The following is a 20,911-nucleotide window of genomic DNA, read 5'->3' on the forward strand; positions in this document are numbered from 1 at the left end:
GCTCAGCGGCAAAAGCGCCTGCCTGGCAAGCGCAAGGTCGTGAGTTCGGTTCCCGGTACCGGAGAAAAACCAAAAAAAAAAAAAAAAAAAAATTAAAAGTCTCAGTTTTAACCCCGAGTACCTCTCCCAAAGTATTTAATATCATCTACTTGTAAGAATGATAGGAGACATAGGAAATCCTGGCTAAGTCACCACGTTAAAAATGTGACGTTCTACATCTCTGGGAGGACGAGTATAATTAAGAATGCTTAAAACTAAAATTATATGGCTCTTCCCACTTGCTTTTGAGGCAAGCACCTGGGGTCATGGAGGTCTTCAGGGTGAGGCTCTGCCCAGGAGGTCCCCTTCAGAACACAGTGGGGGTCTGAGATAGAGTTGGGACCAATTCCCAGCCTACTTTATATTCTCCCTGTTTCACTGCAAGGATGGGAAAAAAACAAACAAACAAACAAAAAAGAATAGGTCCATGTTGTTGGGTCATTCATTGCAAAGGTGAAGTGAATTAATGTACATAAAATGCAGAGTGCAGAGCCTGCCGCTCAGTCAGAGAAGGAGAAATGTTAGCGCTGTCACTGTCATCTCTGTTTGACAATGATTGTTAGAACTATCCTGTCTCTTAAGTCATGGGGGACACACACACACGGAGTCAGGGTGCAGAAAGGCACAGAGGAGAGATCTCTTTTATATTTTTCCACTTGTCAGAACTACAGATAAACTTCAAGGTTCTTGCATGGCATAAGGAACACCAACAGAACTGACAACCCTACAGAACTTCTAAAAGCTTCAGAGACATTATATTTACAGTGTAGGTGTTATAGTGATATAGGAGAAATATAACTCCCAACCTGCTAGATGTCAGACATGTTGAGTTTGTGTCCCTCAAAAGTGAAGAATGAATTCCAAAGAACAACAGTTAAGTGTAGGAAAGACTGAAAGGTAGCTCCTGACAGATAGGAGGGGTCCCGAAAATGGGCTGCCACTGAGGCCCTTTGCCAGGAGTAATTATACAGCAAAGTTAAAATGTGGGTACAATGTGGGTCAAATATAATCAACCTATAGAATTACAGGTTTAGCTTCTTAGCTAGTACTGATCCACTTGGGAAGTGAGTCAAGTAGCAAGGGTACAAGGAAAGAACAAAGTCATATTGGGGAAGAGATGGGTCCAGATGCTCCGGTCATCCACCTGGGTGACTTCTGTCTATCTGAACTTTACTGGACTAGGTGATACCAATCACAGGACAAACTCAAGTTATTGTTTACTCCTCAGGATGGTTTGTAGGCCTGGTCATTGCATCTCTATCTTGAGGCCTGGTCTCCAAAGGATGTGCCACCAGCTACAGTTTTGGTGTGCTCTTGTCTTTTGCACAGACCCTCTCAAAGGCCTGTCCTTGTCTGACTGCCTATTAATTTCTATCTAACCTAGCACCTATAATAATAGGATAAAAGCAAGAGAGAAATCTGGATGGGAGAAGTATATTCAAATATACTTCTCCTTTTGTTAACAGAAGAGAAGAGAATCACCTTCAGGGAAAATGCCTGCCTCTATGCCTTTCTGGTTTTGCAACCCAAAAGCTTTGGGGGAAGGGAGAATAAAACTTAGAGCAGCAATCCCGGAAAGAGAGTCTAAGACAGCTAACTCACCTATGGGGTTTCTACTTTGTTCTGGTTGTGCAAGCAGGGGTATGTCCCCACTAAAAGGCCAAACTGGGATTTCTTCCCCAGTGCATGGGAGACCCACAGGGTGCTGCCCTTGTTTGAGTTTGTGCACTACTGTAGCTGAACAGGGTCCATGGCACCTCTCTCGAGGTAGATTTCTAGATTATAGGACCTGGTTTTACCTTAACAAACACTGACAATAATGGATTGTGGCTTAAAAGATTCCTGTAAAGAAATAGCAGCTTAAAAGAATACAAATAATGAAAGCACAGGTGAACAACAGAAAATGGCAGCAATGACGCCGTTCTCCCATCTAGGAGGACCTCCATTAGGCCTTTAGGGGGAACCATCGCTAGTAAGATCTGAGGAGATCTGATATGGAGACCAAAATTCAGAAAATTACTAGGACTGTCTGACAAACAGACTAATCCAGCATGGCTGACAATGATAAGACTTGCCGAACGCTAAAGTCTGAATGTTTACAGCTCCCCAAAATTTGTATGGCAAAATCCCACTCCCAGGGTGATGGTGTAGGAGGTGGGGTCTTTTAGAGGTGATTATATCATGAGGGTAACCTTATAAAAGAGGCCCCAGAGTCTTCCTGTCCTTTCCACCATGTAACACCTGTAACCCCAGCATGCTGGGAGGCTAAGGCAGGAGGACTGCAAGTTCAAGCCCAGCTTGAGCAACTTAGTGTGACCTTGTCTCAAAATAAAAAATAAAATCAACAAGGGTTGTAAATGCCCTGGGTTCAATCCTTAGTACCAGGGGGAAGAAAAAGCATTCACTGCTCTGAGAATATGAAATCAAGCATTTTCATTTAGTGATCACAAGTATAAAGAATAACTCAACGCACGTAATCTTCTATTATCCCCTTTCTACAAGACACGGCACACTCCCAGTCACCTTATAGAAATGCCGCACCAGGTGGACACTCTCTTCTCTTGCGCCCTGTTAAAAGAAAGAACATGGTCTAATTGAGGCAAGCAGGTGGGGTTTGTTACCAATTCTGCAAAGACAGTACATGTAAAACAGATGTTGGACTAATATCTTTAATATATAAAATGATTCTTAGGGAGGAAGAGCGGGAGGCAGAACTCAAAACGCAAATTGACAAAGGCCAGGTAATTCAATGTGATAACATGGGAAGCCTGTTAATACACAATTAAGTGTGTGTGTGGGGGTGAATAAGTTATGGCCATTATGACTCCACTTTTACAAAATAGAGAATTCTTTTGTAAGTATGTGTATGTGAGAGTATATCTGCACAGACACCCTTAAGCATCCACTATACTTGTTACTTTTTACCTCCTTGTACTTCCTAAATTTTCTTTAAAAACAGAAATAACGGTAGGGGGACAATACAAACTATCAAAACTTAATAAATGTATATTTTAGTGCAGAAATTATAGATAATGTGTATGTTTATATACATATGAAAGTTTCATAATACAAAAGGAAGAATTTAAAAATCTTGGGAGCAAATATAGAACCAAATAATTGTAACAAGCTACTAAAATGCAGAGTAAGTGGACTGACCCTTCAAGTGAGTCTTGGCTGAAAGGAGTTTCCTTCTGAACAAGTGGAATGGAGCAGAGCTCCTACCTGGCCTCCATCCTAATCTCTTCTACTCTCCTGGGCCCACAGGAATGGGGAGAGGGAAAGCCTCACCTCCAGGCAGGCCAGGTGCACGTCCTTTATGATACAGCCAGAGCTGGTCAGGACTTGCTGCTTCAGGAGCAGGCAGCTCAGCTCCAGTGCGGCCAGGCGGATCTTCCCATCTGTGGAACACAGAAGGGTCAGCCTTGCAGCCCCAGGAGCAGTGCCCTGGAACACAGGCTCTGGGCTTCCTGCTGTGAGGCTAGCAGGCCTGACAGCCGACCAGTCAAGGTCTACCCACGGGAAACACAGAGGGAGCCCCATATGCTAACGCCCTTCCCAGTCAATTACAATTCAACATTCCCAACAAAGCTGCTTATACCATATTATGGTTTAGATCAAGGATGTACCCCAAAGGCCTCATGTGCCCACAGATGGGGCTTTTGGAAGGTAATTAAATCATGGGGTGATATGGCTGACTTGCTGCTAGGAGGTAGGGTCTGCTCAGAAGAAGCAGGTCACTGGGGATTGACCTGGAAGGGTCGATCTCCCTTCTCGGCTCTTTCGCTCTGCTTCCTGGCTGCCATGACTTGAGCAGCTTTCCTCCCAGACCCTTCTACTATGCCATTTCTGCCCAGCCAGCTATGGACTGAAACCTCCAAAAACCACAAGCCCAAATAACCTCTCCTCCAGATTGTTAGTGTCAGGTACTGTGTCACTAAGGCATACCAAATAGGTCTCTGAAGTCCCTTTATCAGGAAGAGGGGAGGTGGAAAAGAGCTAAGTGTTGGCTAGAAAGTAGCCTTCTGCGGGCTATTGCTGTTTTTGTCTGGTACTCTTTCCCCATCTCCAGGAATGACACCACTCTTTCCTCTGAAGAACCCCCAGCACCACCCTGGGCCATGTGATTTGGGTGGCACTGGTCCCCCTTCCAGGGAAGGCACATCACCCAGGCTGGGCAGGGTGTTACATTGCTAGGGTGGTAGTGATCAGGTTGGGATAGGTAAGGAGTCAGCCAGGGCCAGTGGAGGTTCAATTCTATGGCTTGCTGGAACTGGGAAATGCTGGGCAAGAGAGTCTGTCCTTGCACTGGGCACAGAGAAAACAGAAACACTGGTGGACCCTGCAAGGCACATGCACTGTAATCCACTACAGCCATCCCCTCACTTGGCCAGTGTTTTCAATCTCCATACAGTATTCTGCAAATAAAGCTTCGGGATCTCCCTTCTAAAGTGTCTACACAGAGCATGCGCAAAGCTCCAGGAGCGAGGGCAGCTGGAGCGGCTGAAGGTTTACCTTGCCAACTCAGAGGGCAGCAGAGTCCAAACACAGTCTTGAAAACATTTGAGCCTCTAGATCTAGCTGTGCCCTAGGCCAGACCCGAGCAGCCTTTATTAGCTTACCAGCCAACACAGCTTTGTTTCTGCTTGGACTGTTTACAGTAGTCTAAGGTGGGTCTCTATTAACTGTAACCAAGTTCTAACACAGTTTGCTATGCTAACCAGCTGTGAGCCAGGCATGGAGGTAGGTTTAAACTCATTGCAATGGGTACCTCTAAAAACTGATACTTAAGAAAGTGAAATGACTTGCCTAGGGCCTCACAACTGGGCAAGTGGCAGACTTCAGGTGCTCTGCTTGCCAAACCTACATCTGCCACCTCTCATAGAAACATCTGCAACTGCTCAAAGAACAGCTGCTCTTATGCAAACCTCCCCATGAGTCTTTAAGCTTATTTCTAGGCAAGTTGTGGCAAGAAAAGAGCCAGGGAGGAGGGAGTCTCCAGACCTCGCCTCTGAGGATGGACACATCAGAGACCGGGATGAGCCACTGGGGGAAACCCCACACAACTCCCTGCTTGCCCTTTGTTCATGTCCCAAAAGTCAGAAACAGATGAGAAGAGAGAATCCATGCTTAAAAATGAAAAGCTCAATGCACACAAAATAGGCCTTCTTAAGCATACAAACCCCAGGAACCAGCCTGGAAAACTGCTGACCAACCTCTACTCAGTGACCTCTTCTGGCCCCATGACTAATAGCCTCTGATCACTGCCGGACCTTGCTGGGTCAGTGTGCCTCAGCAGCAGTCTTACTCCTGCCTGCCCCTGTGCCAATCCCCTTTTCTGGCCCAGTTAGCCAAGTCTGCTTTGTATTACATTGTCCCCTTCAAGGACTCCTGTTGCTGCCTGAAGGGAGTGGAGTGTGGTCTTCCACCCCAAACCCTGCTACCTCTACAAGTTCCTGCCAATGAGCGGACTCCTTTTCCCATTGGCTCACCCAGAGAGAAGGGCTGCAGACTCTGCACAGGCAAGAGAGGGGGCTGGGTGTGGAGAAGAGATGGTTTCAGAGGTAGGGTATAGAAAGAGGTGACTCAGATAAAGACATGGTTGTAGTACTGGTGGCCCAGGACATGGAAGGGAGAACAAGTGAGATTTGCCTAGATTCTTAGAAGAGCTAGGTCCAGAACCCTAGGGTGGTGGTACCATCCGGGGACCCAGTCTCTCTGACACCACAGCCCTGTGACAGACAACACCCCCAGGCTAGTACCTGGCTGAGCAGCATTGTTCATGATCCTGATGAGCCTTTCAGCCAGCAGATGATTGTAGGTGGTCTTCTCGGCCACATTTGGCACTGGCAGCTGGATTTGCTCTAGTTTTTCAGGATCTATGCCTGGAATGAAAACGGGAAAGATGTGAGCACCAGTGCCTCACTGGGATACCTGGCCCCCTCCCTGAAAGGCCTGCAGAAAAGATTTCCTCAGCACTCCACAGTCTGTCTTTGTGACTTCTTCAGCCCTGGCTGCTGCCTGCACTGTAACATATGTCCAAGTTTTCTGTATACCAAACTCCTATAAAACATACATTTTTTTATTACTACTTATAAATGGGAAATCATCCCTGATGCAATAAATGAAAGTAATTATAAAAAAATTTGAACAATGATTTTATACTCCAGTCAGTGATGACTCTATTCTCTGTGGTCCAAGGGATGCTCTATCTTGGTTAAAAAGAGACTGGCAGGCACTTATCACTGTTGAGGACAGCCTAGCATCAAATGGTAACATCGTTCTGGACCAGTGGTGAACCTATGACACATGTGTTATTGTGTTTTTCTTTGAAAGCAAAAAATTTTTAGTGTATGAGTTGTTTTTTCTAAACTGAAACCTTATTATTTAGGCTTACTTGCAGTGTTGGCACTTTGTGATAAATGAGTGAGTTTTGGGTTGCAGTTTGGCACTTGGTCTCTAAAATGTTCGCCATCATGGTGGTAGACATAAGAGGAAATGGAAAAAGAAGTACATTTCAGTGCCAGGGGTCTGTATGCCACCTGAGGCCATTATCTGTGTTAGGCACACTCACACTTGGAAAAAGGCCTAGAGAAAGACTAGACATACAAGACCCCACCCAAACCCTCAAACTCATAACACCAAAGTCAAAGAGCTGAGCTGCACCCTCAAAACACACTCAAGGGAGACAGGTATGGTGGCACATGCTTGTAATCCCAGCACTCGGGAGGCTGAGGCAGGAGAGTTGGAGAACAGCCTGGGCTACATAGTGAGTTCAAGGCCAGCCTGAACTACATAGGCTTTGTCTCAAAACAAACAAACAAATAAACAAACAAAAACACACACTCTCAAGGGCACGAGGTTCCCAGCTGGGTGGGGCAGACATCACTCTGCCCCCGCCCAGGGTGGCATGAGCAGAAAGGGACCAAGCTACACCTCAAGTACAGACAGGTGTATACACAATGAAACCAGGAAAACAGATCTATTACCAAGGGATCATTTTTCCTGCATTGAAAATTCAACAGTCTCTCCTGTGAAAACTCAAAGCATTTAAAAGACAAAAGATGAGACAGGGCTGTCGGAGGTAAGGATGGAGGGGGCAAGTCTATACCTGTGAACCATGTCCCTACTTTTCATAGGGAAGAAGCTGGGAGCAGGGGCAACAGGAAGACTGGTCAGGGCTACCAGAAGAGTCCAAGCTGGGGACAGGAGTATTCCAACTCCTATCCTCCCGTATAACACGGCTCTTGAGAAATTCACTAGTAGAAATAAACATTTCACTTGATCCGAGCTCAGAGACCCGAGTGGATTGTTTGTGCCTAAAATACATCTTTTCCTGTTATTCTACAAAAGGGGGGATGGTGGCACTTCTCAGAACTCTTGAAATACGGCCCCCTTGAGTACCAGATAACACTTCATTTAGAAAGTTGACAAAACGGCCCGAAGAGCAGTGGAGAGCTGACTGTCCGGGTTCTAAGTACCTCCTACACATGCACCCACGTAAGAAGCCGTAACAATATATCTTGCTTTACTGAATCTCTTCCAGCTCTGAGCAAGAGGCCCACTCGTATTGAGATGACACAGGTGAGGGAGGACTGTGTTGCTTGGACTCTCTCACACTCCCCATGCCCCAAGTGTGGCTTTGTCAAACGATTTGAATGCAGTCAAGGGCGGGTCACGGGACACCAAAGCACTTCAGTTCTGGCTGTTGAGTCTGAACCCAGCCCCTTCCTTTAGTGAGGAAATTAAGACATGGAGTGGTTATGCACTTCCTTAGAGTCACAAAGCAAATCAGAGGCACAGCTCAGACCACTTTAGATGACTCCAAGTGTGGATGGGCCGACATGGGAAGAACGGGGGCACTACTCCTGCAGTGCGCTTGCTGAGTGAGCTTGCTGTGAAAGCTATGCCCACGGCCTTCTCTGTGCCGCAGGCTCACTGTCTCAGGGAAGAGGCCCCGTGCAAGGTCTGGGGGTTTTGTCTTGATACCTAACCCATTTGAACCTCAGTCTCCTCACTTGTGAGATGGCAGTAACTGTGTTAACCACCCATCTTGGGATAGCTGTCACTAAGTGAGGAAAAGCACGCAGCCACACTTCAGTAAATGCTGCCGCTCACTGGTATGCAAGGGTGGGAACTTTTAGTTTGAGGGTATTAATGTGCTTCTATATGCTACATGTAACAAAAGCAAAGAGGTAGCAAAAAAAAGAAAAACCCTAACAAAAGCTAAACTCAAGCCATGAAAGGTGGTTCAAAGGCCTGCTGGGCTGCCTGTGGGCATTCTCGGGGCACAGTGTGCTCAGGTGGAGTCTGAAGGATGAAGAGGAGCTGCCTTGGCTGGACAAGGTGAGTCAGTCCTTGCCAGGCCCAGGGAGGACGTCAAGGACTGAAGCAGAGTTTGGGTATGGTTCAACAAGAGGCTGGGGCAAAATGAAGAGCCGGATGGTGGCAGAAAGGGACAGGCAAAGCTTAGGTACCCAGACTTCCAGAGGAAGACTGACGGGGTGGCATCTGTTACTGAGGGTTAGGATTGTGCTCTGGCTGACTGTTCCCCACACTGCTCAAGGGGTTCTCCACGCTTCCAGACGTTCCTATCCACCAGCCCCAGGGACACCAAGGCAAGGTATGTGCCACACGACATATGCAAAACTGTAAAAATCCCTCTGAATGTTTCTGTTCTTCCTCTAAACTTTCTTCCATGCCAGATGCCTCCTTCCCTCCCTCCAGTTTCTCTCTAAAGTCCCCTCTGTTACTCTGAATTATTTTACCCTTGCTCTCAATTTTCAAGGTCTGTATAGCAACTCAAAAGCTCCAGAAGAGTCTCTGGTCCAGCCACCTTCAAAAGCAGCCAATGGCCCTTGACTACCACATGTGTTTCAAGTGGACTTCTTCATTTATCAAAGTACTGAATGAAAACAAACAACAAAAATACATGTCTTCTTGGGTACAGATGGGGTACATGAGGGAGGGAGGGAGGATTCTGTTACCAAGACAAGCTTGGGGGAGAAGTTAGAGGTTGGGGTGTAGTTCAGAGGTAGAGCACTTGCCCAGCATGTACAAGGCCCTGTGTTTCATCCCCAGCACCGAAACACACACACACACACACACACACACACACACACACACTCTACATAGCTGGGAACAGTGGCGCACGGCTGTAACTCCAGCATTCTGGGAGTCTGAGGCAAGAGGATTGCAAGTTCAAGCCAATCTGAGAGACTTAGTGAGACCCTGACTCAAATGTAAAAAAAAAAAAATGGGAGCTGGGGATTGCTCTGTGTGAAGGCCCTGGGTTCAATCCTCAGTACTAAAGAAAGAGAAGAAAGGAGGAAGGAGCGAGAAAGGGAGGGGGTGGGTAGAGAAGTAGGGGGGCTTTCCTACACAGAAGAAGCACACAGGACCTGGTATGTATTTGTGTAATGCTGAGTTTAGTCCTTGAGAACTCTTATAAAGTAGGTAACATGAGCTCTGCTTTATAGATAAGAAAACTGAGGTTCAAAGAAGACAAGAAGTTTGCCTGAGGTCATGCAGACAGCAGAGTAGCTTCTGTTCCCCGTCCTTCCCCATCCTCCCTGATGCACTGCACAATTCTTGCTTGTTCATTTTCCCTCTCCACTTGCCCAACCTATGTGTACCATGGTATCTGAAAGTGCTCTTGGCATGAAGTCCATAAACGTTTGCTGAATTAAATTTTTAAGGGAGTTAACTAATTTTGATCAAATTCAGCTTGCTACAAAAAAGGGGGACAGAAGATCAGACAGATTTTAAAAGTAGAGGAAAACATAATCAAGTAAGAGCTACAATACGACAGTGGTACAGAGGACCACATCTATTATCTACATGTAGAGGTTGGAAGGAAACACAACAAAATCATCAGCAGTTGGTCCTTATTAAGTAGTAAGTACAACCCAGGCAAGCGAACGAAATTCTTATTCTCATTTCTGTTTCTTACAACAAGCATTACGTCATCATCACTATTCTTAGAAAGGCATTTAATTTGTGGGAAAATACTTGATTTTTTAAACTACTTTCCTAAAACAAAATAGTGCCAACAGTCCTGAATGAATTAGGCCAACTTCACAGCATGACAGGGGCATGCATGTGACAGGTAAGATGGCACATGTGCCAGGCCACACACACAGAGACACACATGCTGTGGTTTCCAGTCACAGGTAGGTTTTGTGGCAAATCCAATAGTTTTCTTGCTGGTCATCTCTCTCCAACTGAAGCAAACACTGGATAATATATTATCTTTTGGGCTCAACCCTCAAGTGCCTGATGACAAACAAAATTCCAAAGAAATCTAATGTGCCTCACATGGGCCTGCAAAATGCACTAGCCTATGCTGACTTCCAGCATGCCGCGTGCTTCCTTGGTCTTTCCTGCCAGTGGCCTCAGGGGGCCTCAGATCTGAGTCAGCACAGGTGTCCCCTCTCCGCAGGGCTGGGGTGGGAGACTCCTAACTAACTCAAAGAAGCCACAACAGAAGAGGAGGGTTGTGGACCCGCAATGTCAGTAACTCGTCACTAAGCCTCTTCTCCACGTTCTGAATTTTCAGATTCTTCCCCATTAGCAGTGACTCGCAGTCAGGATAGAAGTGAAAAAGACACACCAAACCTATATAAAAGGAACCAGTCAGAGAACCTGAATAAAAAGACCACGATAACACCAGGTAAATAATGTTCAAACATTTTTCTAGTTCTTTTGACCATGCAAGGTCTCCTTGGCCGCAGTCATGAAAGCCTTGCCAGCTCTGGAAGATGACAGACAAACCAACCATTTCGAAAGCCAACCAGATGTTGGGCCAATTTCCAACGTACTCCCCGCTCTGATTATGTGTCAGCCGAGATCCAACATGATGTTTTGTCAGCTCTCAGTATGGCGAAAGCCTCCCTTTATTCTGTTACCTTTCAACCTTTCCCATACCTCTTTCATGTTCCAGTAACTCCAAAGCAAAACAAAACAAGAAGCCCAATATTCCTCCTGGATAAACAATGGGAAATGGGAAATGAAATGCCAGAAGGGTGATGGCTGGACTAGAGAACCTTTAAGAATACAAAAGCTGAATAATAGGCACCCTCCACCCCTTGCTCACTCTTGGACTAGGGTTCTGTGAACTTGAAAAAAAAGGTTACATTTTCTGTTATAGAAATGAACCAGAATTCATTATGTGGCTTGACTGAATCACAACAACTGCCTTCCTCCAACCAGTCAACCCTTCCACTGTGGGATATTCATTTTGGTGCAGCATCTAATCTATTATGATTTACTGGAAGGCTTGAGCTCACATTTGGTTTTTATTAACATTGCTTTTATGTTAAAATTGTCTTATGAGGAAAAATCCATTTGAAAGAGACGATTTCATTCAGGGGTCTGCTTAGGATCTGGAAAAGAGGGGCTGGGAGTCAAGTACAGCTAACTGCTTGCTGCCTATCCAGAAAACCAGCCAACCACCACCACCATCACCAAATCCCCCACCAAATGCAGACCCTGTGTCCACGGGCAGGACTAGGGCACAAACCAGTGGCAGCTACTCCACTAGGCATTTTCCCTGAGGGTACCAAACTTAAACTATGCAGGTTCTTCTCCAGTCCTGCTCTATGGCCCATGCTTGTTGGTCCTGGACACCAGCTGCCATGTAATGAAGCAACTGGGACGTTGGGCATCACCGGATTCCTCAGTTGGTGCTTCCTCCCACTAGATCGGGTAGAGCTCACTGTCCTCCAGCCCTGCAGCTCTCCTCATCTTCCCACCTTGGCACATGGCAGCACACAGGTGCTCAGACCAAATAGGAGGAGTTGTCATTGACTCATTCCTTTACTGAACCCCCACATCTGATCCATCAGCACATGCTGGCTCAAGGTCTAAACTACAGCACACATTCTTCCAGTTCCTGCATCTCTGCAGCCAACTCCCTAATCCAATCCACATTATCTCTTGCCTGGACTACTGAAACAGTTTCCTAACAAGTCTCCCAGCTTCCCTCCTGCAAGTTGCTCCCCCACTCCCAATGATCTGCTTTGCATCCAGTAGCCAGAGGCTCATTTAAAAATTTCCATCTGATCATGTCACTGTCCTACTTAAAAATCCTGAAGGGGTTTCCTACTGGACTCAGAAAAAAATTTAAATTCCCTTTCACAGCTTTAAGGCCTTTTATGGTGCCTGCCTGGCCAGGGTCGCATTGGCCTGCTCTTTGCTCCTCAAACTTGAAAGCAGTTTCCCATCTCAGAGCCTTTCACGTGCTGTTCCCTTTGCCTGTGGCACTGTTCCCAATCTCTGCAGAGATTAGGGCTCCCTTTTTTTTTTTTACTCTTTAGCTGTTGGTTCTGATCCTCCTTCCTCAGAGAAGCCTTCCCCAATCACCCTGGTTAGTAACTCTACATCACTACCACTGGTCACTCCTCACTCTACCCTATTTGCTTTCTTCTCCCATTTCTCACCATCACAATTCCTTTTCTTGTTCATTTGAGTGAAATTAATTAGACTTGTTCTAGTGCTTACAACAGTGCCATGCATATAGCAAATACTGCTAACTGATGAAAAGACTTCTCAATTTCACCTCCTTTCACCTCTGGCTCCCCTGCCAGGGGCTGTTCTAAGAGACACTTCCTGACCCAACTGTCCTCAGCAGCCCAACACGCCTTGCAGAAACACAGTTCTCCCTGCTGTCTGCGCCATCCGAACACTTGGTTTCCGTCCTCCTGTCTCCCAGAGGACACCGCTGCCTACTTCCTCTAGAACAATCATCTGACAGATGTGTCCTGGGCGCTGTACTGCCTCTCTCACTCCATCCTCTGCCAGTTTTCCTTTCAACCCTCTGGCTGCTTTTCCCAGCTCCTTGTATCAGTGGCCCAGTGGCCTTAGGAAGTCAGCTCTGATTCCTCACCAGAGGGTCTTTGCTGGCCAGCAGGCACATGGGGCTCAGATGCAGGAGGTGGGGGATCTCCCTTTAGGGCTTTCCTACCCGAAGATGCTTGCTGGGTCAGGGCCTTGACCTGCCTGGCGTCTGCAGCTCCCATGCTAAGCAAATTGCCCTGCACACAACAAGGCTCCGCTCTCCACGTGTTTGTCCGATGACTACAGGAGTAAATTCTTCATGAACTAACTGACAGTCTTTTAGAACCAAAGAAGACTCCTGACAGAAAAGATGGTCATATTCAAAAGAAGACAAACTGTTATGGTTTGTGTCTATATGTTCCCCTAAAGCCTCATGCAGTCATGGTGCGGGCTTTTAGAGTTTATGACTGATCTATGATCCAGTGCTGGGATTATGGGTGTGAGCGCTACACCGGCCCTGGGGCAGATAGTTTGCATATGTAAGCAAGGGAAAGAGGCTGCTTGCCACCACTCCTCCCTTTTGCTCTGGCTGCTTTTGCTCCCTTCAGCACCACAAACTGTTGCCCTCTGTCATGTGCCACTCTGCCTTGGAGCCAGCCAAGTATGGACTGAAACCTCCACAAACTGTAAGCTAAATAAACCCTTCCTTCCTTAATTCTGGGTGTCAAGTGTTTTGTCTCAGCAACGAGAGAAAAGTAACCAAGACACAAACAGACAAAAGCTGCCTAGATTACATCACCCCTGGTTGCTGGGAGAGCTTCCCGCTGTGCCCTGACACAGTGTAAGCCCCTCTAGACTCTGCCTGCTCTCATCACGATGAATTTCCACTCTGGTGCTGCTGTTTCTACCACCACTCTCACTCCCTGCTTCCACACGGGCCATACTGGCCTCACTTTCCACAGAGCACATCAAGCTTGTCTCGGCATGCGGTGGCGGGGGGCGGGGGGGGGCACAGTGCCCTCTGCCTTCAGCTAGATCCATCACATCCCCTGGGCTCATTTTCGCAGCTCTACTTCCTCACACATGGAATTACCCTCCTTGCTAGCTAGTAGCATACTGTTGGTCTCTTCTAACGGAATGCAGGCTCCACTGCATGCCAAATGTAGTCACAGTATCTACTGTCTAATTTGGGCTTCAAAAATATTTGCTGGCAGAGTGAAGGAATTAATAAATAAATGGCATCAGAGGAAGTGGAAGAAGGAATTGAATTCCTTCTATTGTGAGTTCCAATCTTCTAAGAAGAAAGGCCCAAGAAAGATCAAGGGGCTTCCCATGCAGGAACCTGGGAGGGTCGTCTCCACCCTTACCACTGTGGCACTGCAGTACCCATGTGCCATTCAGACTTCTCTGCTCCAGGAGGAAGCCCGTGGGGAATCCAGCCACCCAGAAGACTGAGTGTGCCAATGTCCCGTGGAGCTTGCATCTCCCTGTTGCTGCTGGTATCCTCCCTGCTGAGGCCCTGAGCAGAGGCTGCCAGAAGAGAGTAGCCTTGAGGACCTATCACATGGAGAGGCAAACAATCAGTAAACTCTGGCGGAGCACTGACTGAGTGCCAGGTGCTAGGCTGGACACTGTGGGGGCTATCAGGAAAGTCATGATCTCTGCTGTCCAAGACCTGGCAGTTCAAAAGGGCAGAGAAAAAGAGGTTTTAAAAATGGCATGGGAACTTCATGAAAATTAAAGATGTTTGCTCTTCAAAAATTACTGTTAAGAAAATGAAAAGACATGTCACAGAATAGAAGAAAATCTTTGTAAACCACATCTGATAAGGAACTTGTATTTAGCTGGGTGTGGTAGTCCATGCTGTAATCCCAGTATTCAGGAGGTTGAGGCAGGCAGATCCCAAGTTCAAGGCCAGCCTTGGGCAATATAGCTAGTTCAAGGCAAGTCTAGACTACATAGCAAGACCCTGTCTCAAAAAACCCTAAAAGGGGGCTGGGGATTTAGCTCAGCGGCACACTGCCTGCCTGGCAAACGTGAGGTCATGAGCTCGATTCCCAGTACCAGAAAAAAACCAACAAAACAAAAAAAAACCCCAAAAGTAAAAAAATAAAGACCTTGTATCAGGACTATATAAGGAATTCTCAAAACCCAACAATAAGAAAAGAACCAGCCCCATAAAAAATGGCCAAGGGATTTGAAAAGACTTCACCAAGGTATGTGTATGGCAAATGAAGTATAGGAAAAGCTGTTTAACATCATTGGTCATCAGAAAAATGCAAATGCAAATGACAACATCGCACAAGATACCTGTTTAAGTGGCAAAAATGTAAAAGGTCACCATACTTAGAAGTGTTGAAGATATAAAGAAACTGGAACACTTGTACACTGGTGGCAGGATATAAAATTATGTAGGCACTTTGGAAAGCAATTTGGCAGTTTCTTTTTAAAAGAAAAGGCAAACATACACCTCTTATATGATTTAGCCATTCTATTCTTAGTGTTTACCCAAGAGAAAAGGTAACATGTCTGTGAAGACTTGTACACAAATGTTCATAGCAGTTCTAGTTGTAATGGTTAAAATCTGCAAACAACCAGAAGCCCATTAACAGACAGATAGGTAAGAAAGTTGGGGCACATGCATACAATGGAATGCTACCCAACAGCAAGAAGTGAACCACTGATACACACAAAAACACGGATGAATGCTAACATAATCAGGAAGATTGAAAGAAACCATACAAAAAAGAATATACATTGTGTGATCATGTTTACACAAAATTCTAGAAAGTGACAGTGAAGAGCAGATCAGGGCTGTCTGGGGAGGAAGGCGTGAGAGGAGAAGGAGGGACGTGGAGAAGCTTTCGGGGTGATTGATATGAACACTGTCTTGATGGTGCCGAGGGCTTCCCTTTATCAAAATGTATTAAATTCTCCATTTTAATACATGCAGCTTATTGTATATTAATTATACCTCACTTTTTAAATTAAAAAATGATGCCATGATTTCCAGACAAGATGGACTGTATTTACCTCCAGATTCAAACAACCTAGCAAACAAGAGCAAATACATAAATGAATGGTTGGCAGCCTCTGGAGACAACAGGTCGCACAGAAGAGTAACTGCTGAAAAAGCAATCAAAGGAGGTGGTCCAGCGACTGCTCCAGCTCATTGTCTAGAGAGATCCCAGGCCTCAGGAGAGGAAGAGGCAGCATTGGGAGTCAGAGAAGCCAAGCCGCTGCAGTTTATGGGAGTCCTGAAAAGAAGGACTCCTCAGAGAAAGCATCTGAGAAGTGCTGATGGTTCCTTCTGGGCTCCAGCTAAGTTCTGATCTCTGCACAATGTGAGGAGAGGAAAAGACTTTCTGTTATGAAGCAGGTGGAGCAATCCCTGGAGTGCACACAGGGCTGGGCAGTGTGCAGAGGCGACCTATCCACTGCACATTGTGTAAAGTCTCAGAAAAGCACTGCCTCACCAGTGGGAGTCACACTAGCCTCAGACCAGATGCTGTCTGGACCAGCTTTACTAATATTAAAAGCAAGCCTCAGCAAGAAGCAGGCCAATTCCAAATAACTTAACCATAGGCCCAAAAATATTTAAAGGAAAAAAGAATCCAGCATCCAACAATGTAAAATTCACACTGTCAACCAATCAAAAGTTACCAGATACACAAAAACAGTAACAACAACAATAAAGAATATAAATGGTGTGGGTGAACAGAATCCAAAAGCAAAAGAAAAATCAGTTAATAGAAACGCAGCTTGACACCACACAAATGATAGACAAGAAGAAATCAAAAAGTTAATTATAAAATAACTTAAACTGAATTAAAATAAACCACATATATCAAAATTTACTGCATGTAGCTAAAGCAGTTCTTAGACACAGCATTAAATTCTTACGAAAAAAGAAAGCTAAAAAATCAGTGAAAGCTGTAAAGTCGATGTGATCAAAAAAGAGTAGCATGAGGGTAAAGAAAGCGTAGTATATCCTGACTGTGGTGATGCCCACATAAATCCACATGTGTGCTAGAATTCACAGAACTATATGCAAAAAGTTAATTTTACTCTGCATTAATTTAAAGTTAAAATAAATGCACTAACTTATAAAGTCAATAATCCAAGCTTCTAGCTTAAGAAACTATACAAAGAAGAGTAAATTAAATCTGAAATAAGCAGAAGGTAAGAAATAAAGAAACTGATGAAACTGAAAACAGAAAAGTGACAGAGAACACCAATAAAACTGACAGTCCCGTAGCCAAACTGGTCAGGAAAAAAACTCTACAATCCAAATTATCAATACCATGAATTACAGGGAGGCATCACTACAGATCCTACAGACAATAAAAAGATGATAAAGGAGTATTATGAACAAATTTATGGCAAGAAATTCAGCAATCTAGATGAAATGACAAATTCTTTAAAAGATACAAATTAACCAGAGCTCACTCAAGAAGAAACAGAGAACCTTAAATAGCCTTCTGTCTATTGAAGAAACTGACTAATTAAAAACTTCTGCTCGGCTGGACGTGATGGTGTACACCCGTAATCCTAACTGCTCAGGAGGCTGAGGCAGGAGGATGGCAAGTCTAAGCTAACCTGAGCAACTTAGTGAAACCCAGCCTCAAAGCAAAATTTAAAAAGGGGCTGGAGATGTAGCTTAGTGGTAGAGTATTCACCTAGTAAAGCCCTGTGTTCAATTTCTAATACTGCAAAAACAAACAAACAAAACTCTCATGCAAGACTGCAGGCCCAGATGGCTTCATTGATTTAAGGAATATTTTAAAAAGAAATAACGCTAGTTCTCTAAAATCTGTTTTCAAAAAACTGAGGAAAGAATATTTTCCAGTTCATTCTGTAAGTAAGCAAATGCTGAGAGCAAAACGAGACAGAAGACTCCATACCAGTATCATTCCTGAACATACATGTAAAACATATTGAAATGTTAGCACATCAAATCCAGCAATGTATAGAAAGTGCCACATTATGTGGCATTAACCCTGAAAGGACTGGAGAGGGTTTTCTGGAGAAGGTGACTTCTGAGCAGAACACTAACAGACAAGCAGCATTTCAACAGGTAATGATGTTGGAGAAGAGAAAATGACAGGAAAAAACACCAATAAAAAAGAAGCTAGACTCCAGGAACAGGCAGATGTGCTGACACTGACCAGAATGGTTACCAGGCTTCCAAAGCAGTTCTGTTCTAGGGATCAGTCCCCGACACAGGGCTGAGCCCTCAGGACCAAGTCTGCATTTTTCAAGTTAGACATCACCAAGCTGGAATCCTGTCTAAGAATTTGAACCTGGAATAGACAGACTCCCAGCCTAGGGTTTGCTGGGACCAAGTAAGAGCCCTTGAGGGAAGGCTGGGGTACCCAGAGTTGGTTGCTCCCTGGATCTCTTTGGCTAAAGGTTCTGGTCTAGGCTTTTTAGGAAACTCTTGGATCCTGTGAGCTGCCCCAGAGGCATTCCTATAATAGGCTTTCTCTTTAGCTTCAGGTAATGAACAGCAGTTTCCGTTGCTTGGCACCAAAAGATCACTGAAGACTTCAGTAGGTACCATGACAGCTGCCATGGGGTTCATCTGCATACAAGAGTTCTGTCACTACATAAAAATTTGAAGACTGCTGGGAGGGAGTAAAGGGAAGTCCTAGGAATCACTGATGATCAAGTTGCAGGGGCTGGGGATTTAGCTTAGCGGCAAAGAGCCTGCCTGGCAAGCGCAAGGTCATGAGTTCGGTTCCCGGTACCGGAGAAAAACCAAAAAAAAAAACAAACAAAAAAAACCCCAAAAAACTGATAATCAAGTTGGAAAAGTAGGTACAATCTGCATACCCCAAATGATAGGTACAAGAGGGTAGAGGTCGGATCAGGGGAGAAGGAGACACTAGTGGTTTTTGAACAGGGAAGGTGGGGGTCAAAGCAGTTGTACTGCAAAGCATTTCTGGGGTGGGACAGAGGATGGATTATAAAACGGCAGTACGTATGACCCTTCCAAGAGGCTGGTGGTTGGTCCTAGCCTAGGATAATGACCTGGAATACCAGGGCCAGACCTCACATGCCCCCATGCCTCTGCTCTGACCTCCACACCTGCTCAAAGCCAGGCACTGGGCTCAGTTAAAAGTCTATTGATCAGACAGGCTGAAAAGGGAGAACTGACACGATCTGATGAGTAAATGCTGGGAACATAAGAGTGAGAAAGCTGAAGGTTATAGCAGTTTCAAGCTTGGTTGGCAATTTCAGCGGAAGAGAACGGCAGAAGAGTGCACCTATACAATAGGAATGCAGTGTTTCAAGGTGTTGCCAAAGCACAGAGGCAGGATCTAAAGCTGAGGTGTTGGAATGAGGAGGGTGCAGAGGCAGGGCCTGGAGCGTGGTGGGCAATGCACAGGCAGGGGTTGGTAGGCCTCATGGAGTTCACTGTACTCTCAGTAATGGAGGGTCCCTGTGTGTTAGGCATCAAGCCAGGTACTGGAGGCAACTACAGAAGGCATGGGAGACAATAAGACTGCAGAGGGAAAAGTCGGCAGGATCTGGAGCTGGCTATGTTTCTTTTAAAAGGCTCAGGCTGCAGGGCTGGGGTGTAGCTCAGTGCTAGAGCACTTGCCAACATGTGTGGGGCTAGGTTTGATCCCCTATACTGGCAGAGGGAAGAAAGAGAAAAAGAAACATGTCTCAGGCTGTGTCTTTAGACATGCTATGAGCACCATGGTTTATACCTGAGCAAAGTGGTTATGGCTGGTCCCTTCACAAGAGGACAAGCCTGGCAACAGTCTCAGTGCCATCTGCTAAGCAGATATTAGAACAAACGGTGGCACAGACACATGATCAAAGCAAATCAGGCACTTCTACATGCACACAAAGCCAGGTGCTAGTATGTGATGACAGAGAGGGGCACAAGAGACAGCACGACACATTTATGGCTGAGGGAGTAGTTGCAGCAGTAAATTCACTTGTACTCCTACTTAGGTTTGCACAGCTATCTTTGAAAAGACACACAAGAAACTGGTAGAATGAGCTGCCTATGAGGGAGAGAGCTGAAGGCTGAAGGTAGGGGAGAGACTTGTGTCACATTTGCCACCAGTAGACTTAGTTTTCACAATTAGTGATTAAGAATAAATGCTTAGCTACACTGAGTTTATGTTTTTTGTTTTACTTTGTTAGCGTACTAGGGACTGAGCCAGGGTGTCCTGAGCTATATCCCCAGCTCTTTTTATTTTGAGAAACTGTCTAAGTTGCCCAAGCTGGCCTCGACCTTCTGATCTTCCTGTCTCAGCCTCCCAAGCAGCCGGGATTACTGATGTGTGCCTCTATGCCCAGCATCGATACATTTTACTATCTCTATTGACATGTTGTCTTAGTAAAAACCAACTCCTTCGACTTCTCAATAAGCTTATGAGAAGCCTCCTAAAATGTTACTTGATACAGTATAACATGTCATCTATGCCATCCGCAATTCTTGGCAAGGCTAGAAGAAATGTTTCTTAATTTATCTTTGATGAGAGCCTGATGTGGAGGTTCCCAAACATGCCATGTCAAGCCAGATGGGGGAAACACCAGAGGCTGTTCCCAGCAGTCAGCAGTGGGGGAAGGAATGACGAAGCCTAATCAACTGTCAGCTCCACATGAGCTGGATCCTAAACACACAGCCTCAACAGGGGAAGCTAGAGAACCACACCTTTCTTTAGAAAGGAAACCTACACTTTAACAAATCTACCCAGGTTTATTTTAGTCCTGAACTCATGGCAGGAACACCAAGTATTATAAATAGCAAAACCAAGGTTATGGTTTGACTGATTTTGGTTCTGATGTTGGGAAAGCGGTTGTTGGCTAAGTCAACTGTAAAGCAAGGGGTCGACAGAAAGCCACAGCGTGAAGACAGTCATGGTGGGTTAGACAGTCAACACTAAGCTTTCCCCTTATTGCCTGAGTCACCAATTCCTGTGGCTTCAGTCTGTACGAAAGCACCTGAGCAATGGGAAGAAGCAGAAGGGTGTTGCGGGAGCCAGCTTTAGCAGCCAGAAAGAAAGTACCCCATGAAGGGCTCTTCTTTCCGCCCCAAGCAGCAGAGCAGGCGATCTAGCCATGGTCAGGTCAT

The 20,911-nt window shown here is 45.6% G+C and overlaps 1 protein-coding gene across 8 annotated transcripts in view; it reads right to left on the minus strand.

Moving 5' to 3' along the window:
• Positions 1–20,911, minus strand: part of Clec16a (C-type lectin domain family 16, member A) — a 214,437-nt gene that overhangs the window by 118,650 nt on the left and 74,876 nt on the right. For all 8 annotated transcript variants that reach the window (XM_013517853.1, XM_005391173.2, XM_013517852.1 and 5 more), the window contains 3 exons: positions 5,799–5,921; positions 3,328–3,437; positions 2,563–2,607 (listed from right to left, as the gene is read on the minus strand). In XM_013517853.1, coding sequence (XP_013373307.1) covers positions 2,563–2,607; positions 3,328–3,437; positions 5,799–5,921 — 278 coding nt within the window. The remainder of the gene's footprint in view (positions 1–2,562; positions 2,608–3,327; positions 3,438–5,798; positions 5,922–20,911) is intronic.

Source organism: Chinchilla lanigera, unplaced genomic scaffold (genome assembly GCF_000276665.1).
Source record: "Chinchilla lanigera isolate Chin_1 unplaced genomic scaffold, ChiLan1.0 scaffold00041, whole genome shotgun sequence".
Classification (NCBI taxonomy): Eukaryota; Metazoa; Chordata; class Mammalia; order Rodentia; family Chinchillidae; genus Chinchilla; species Chinchilla lanigera.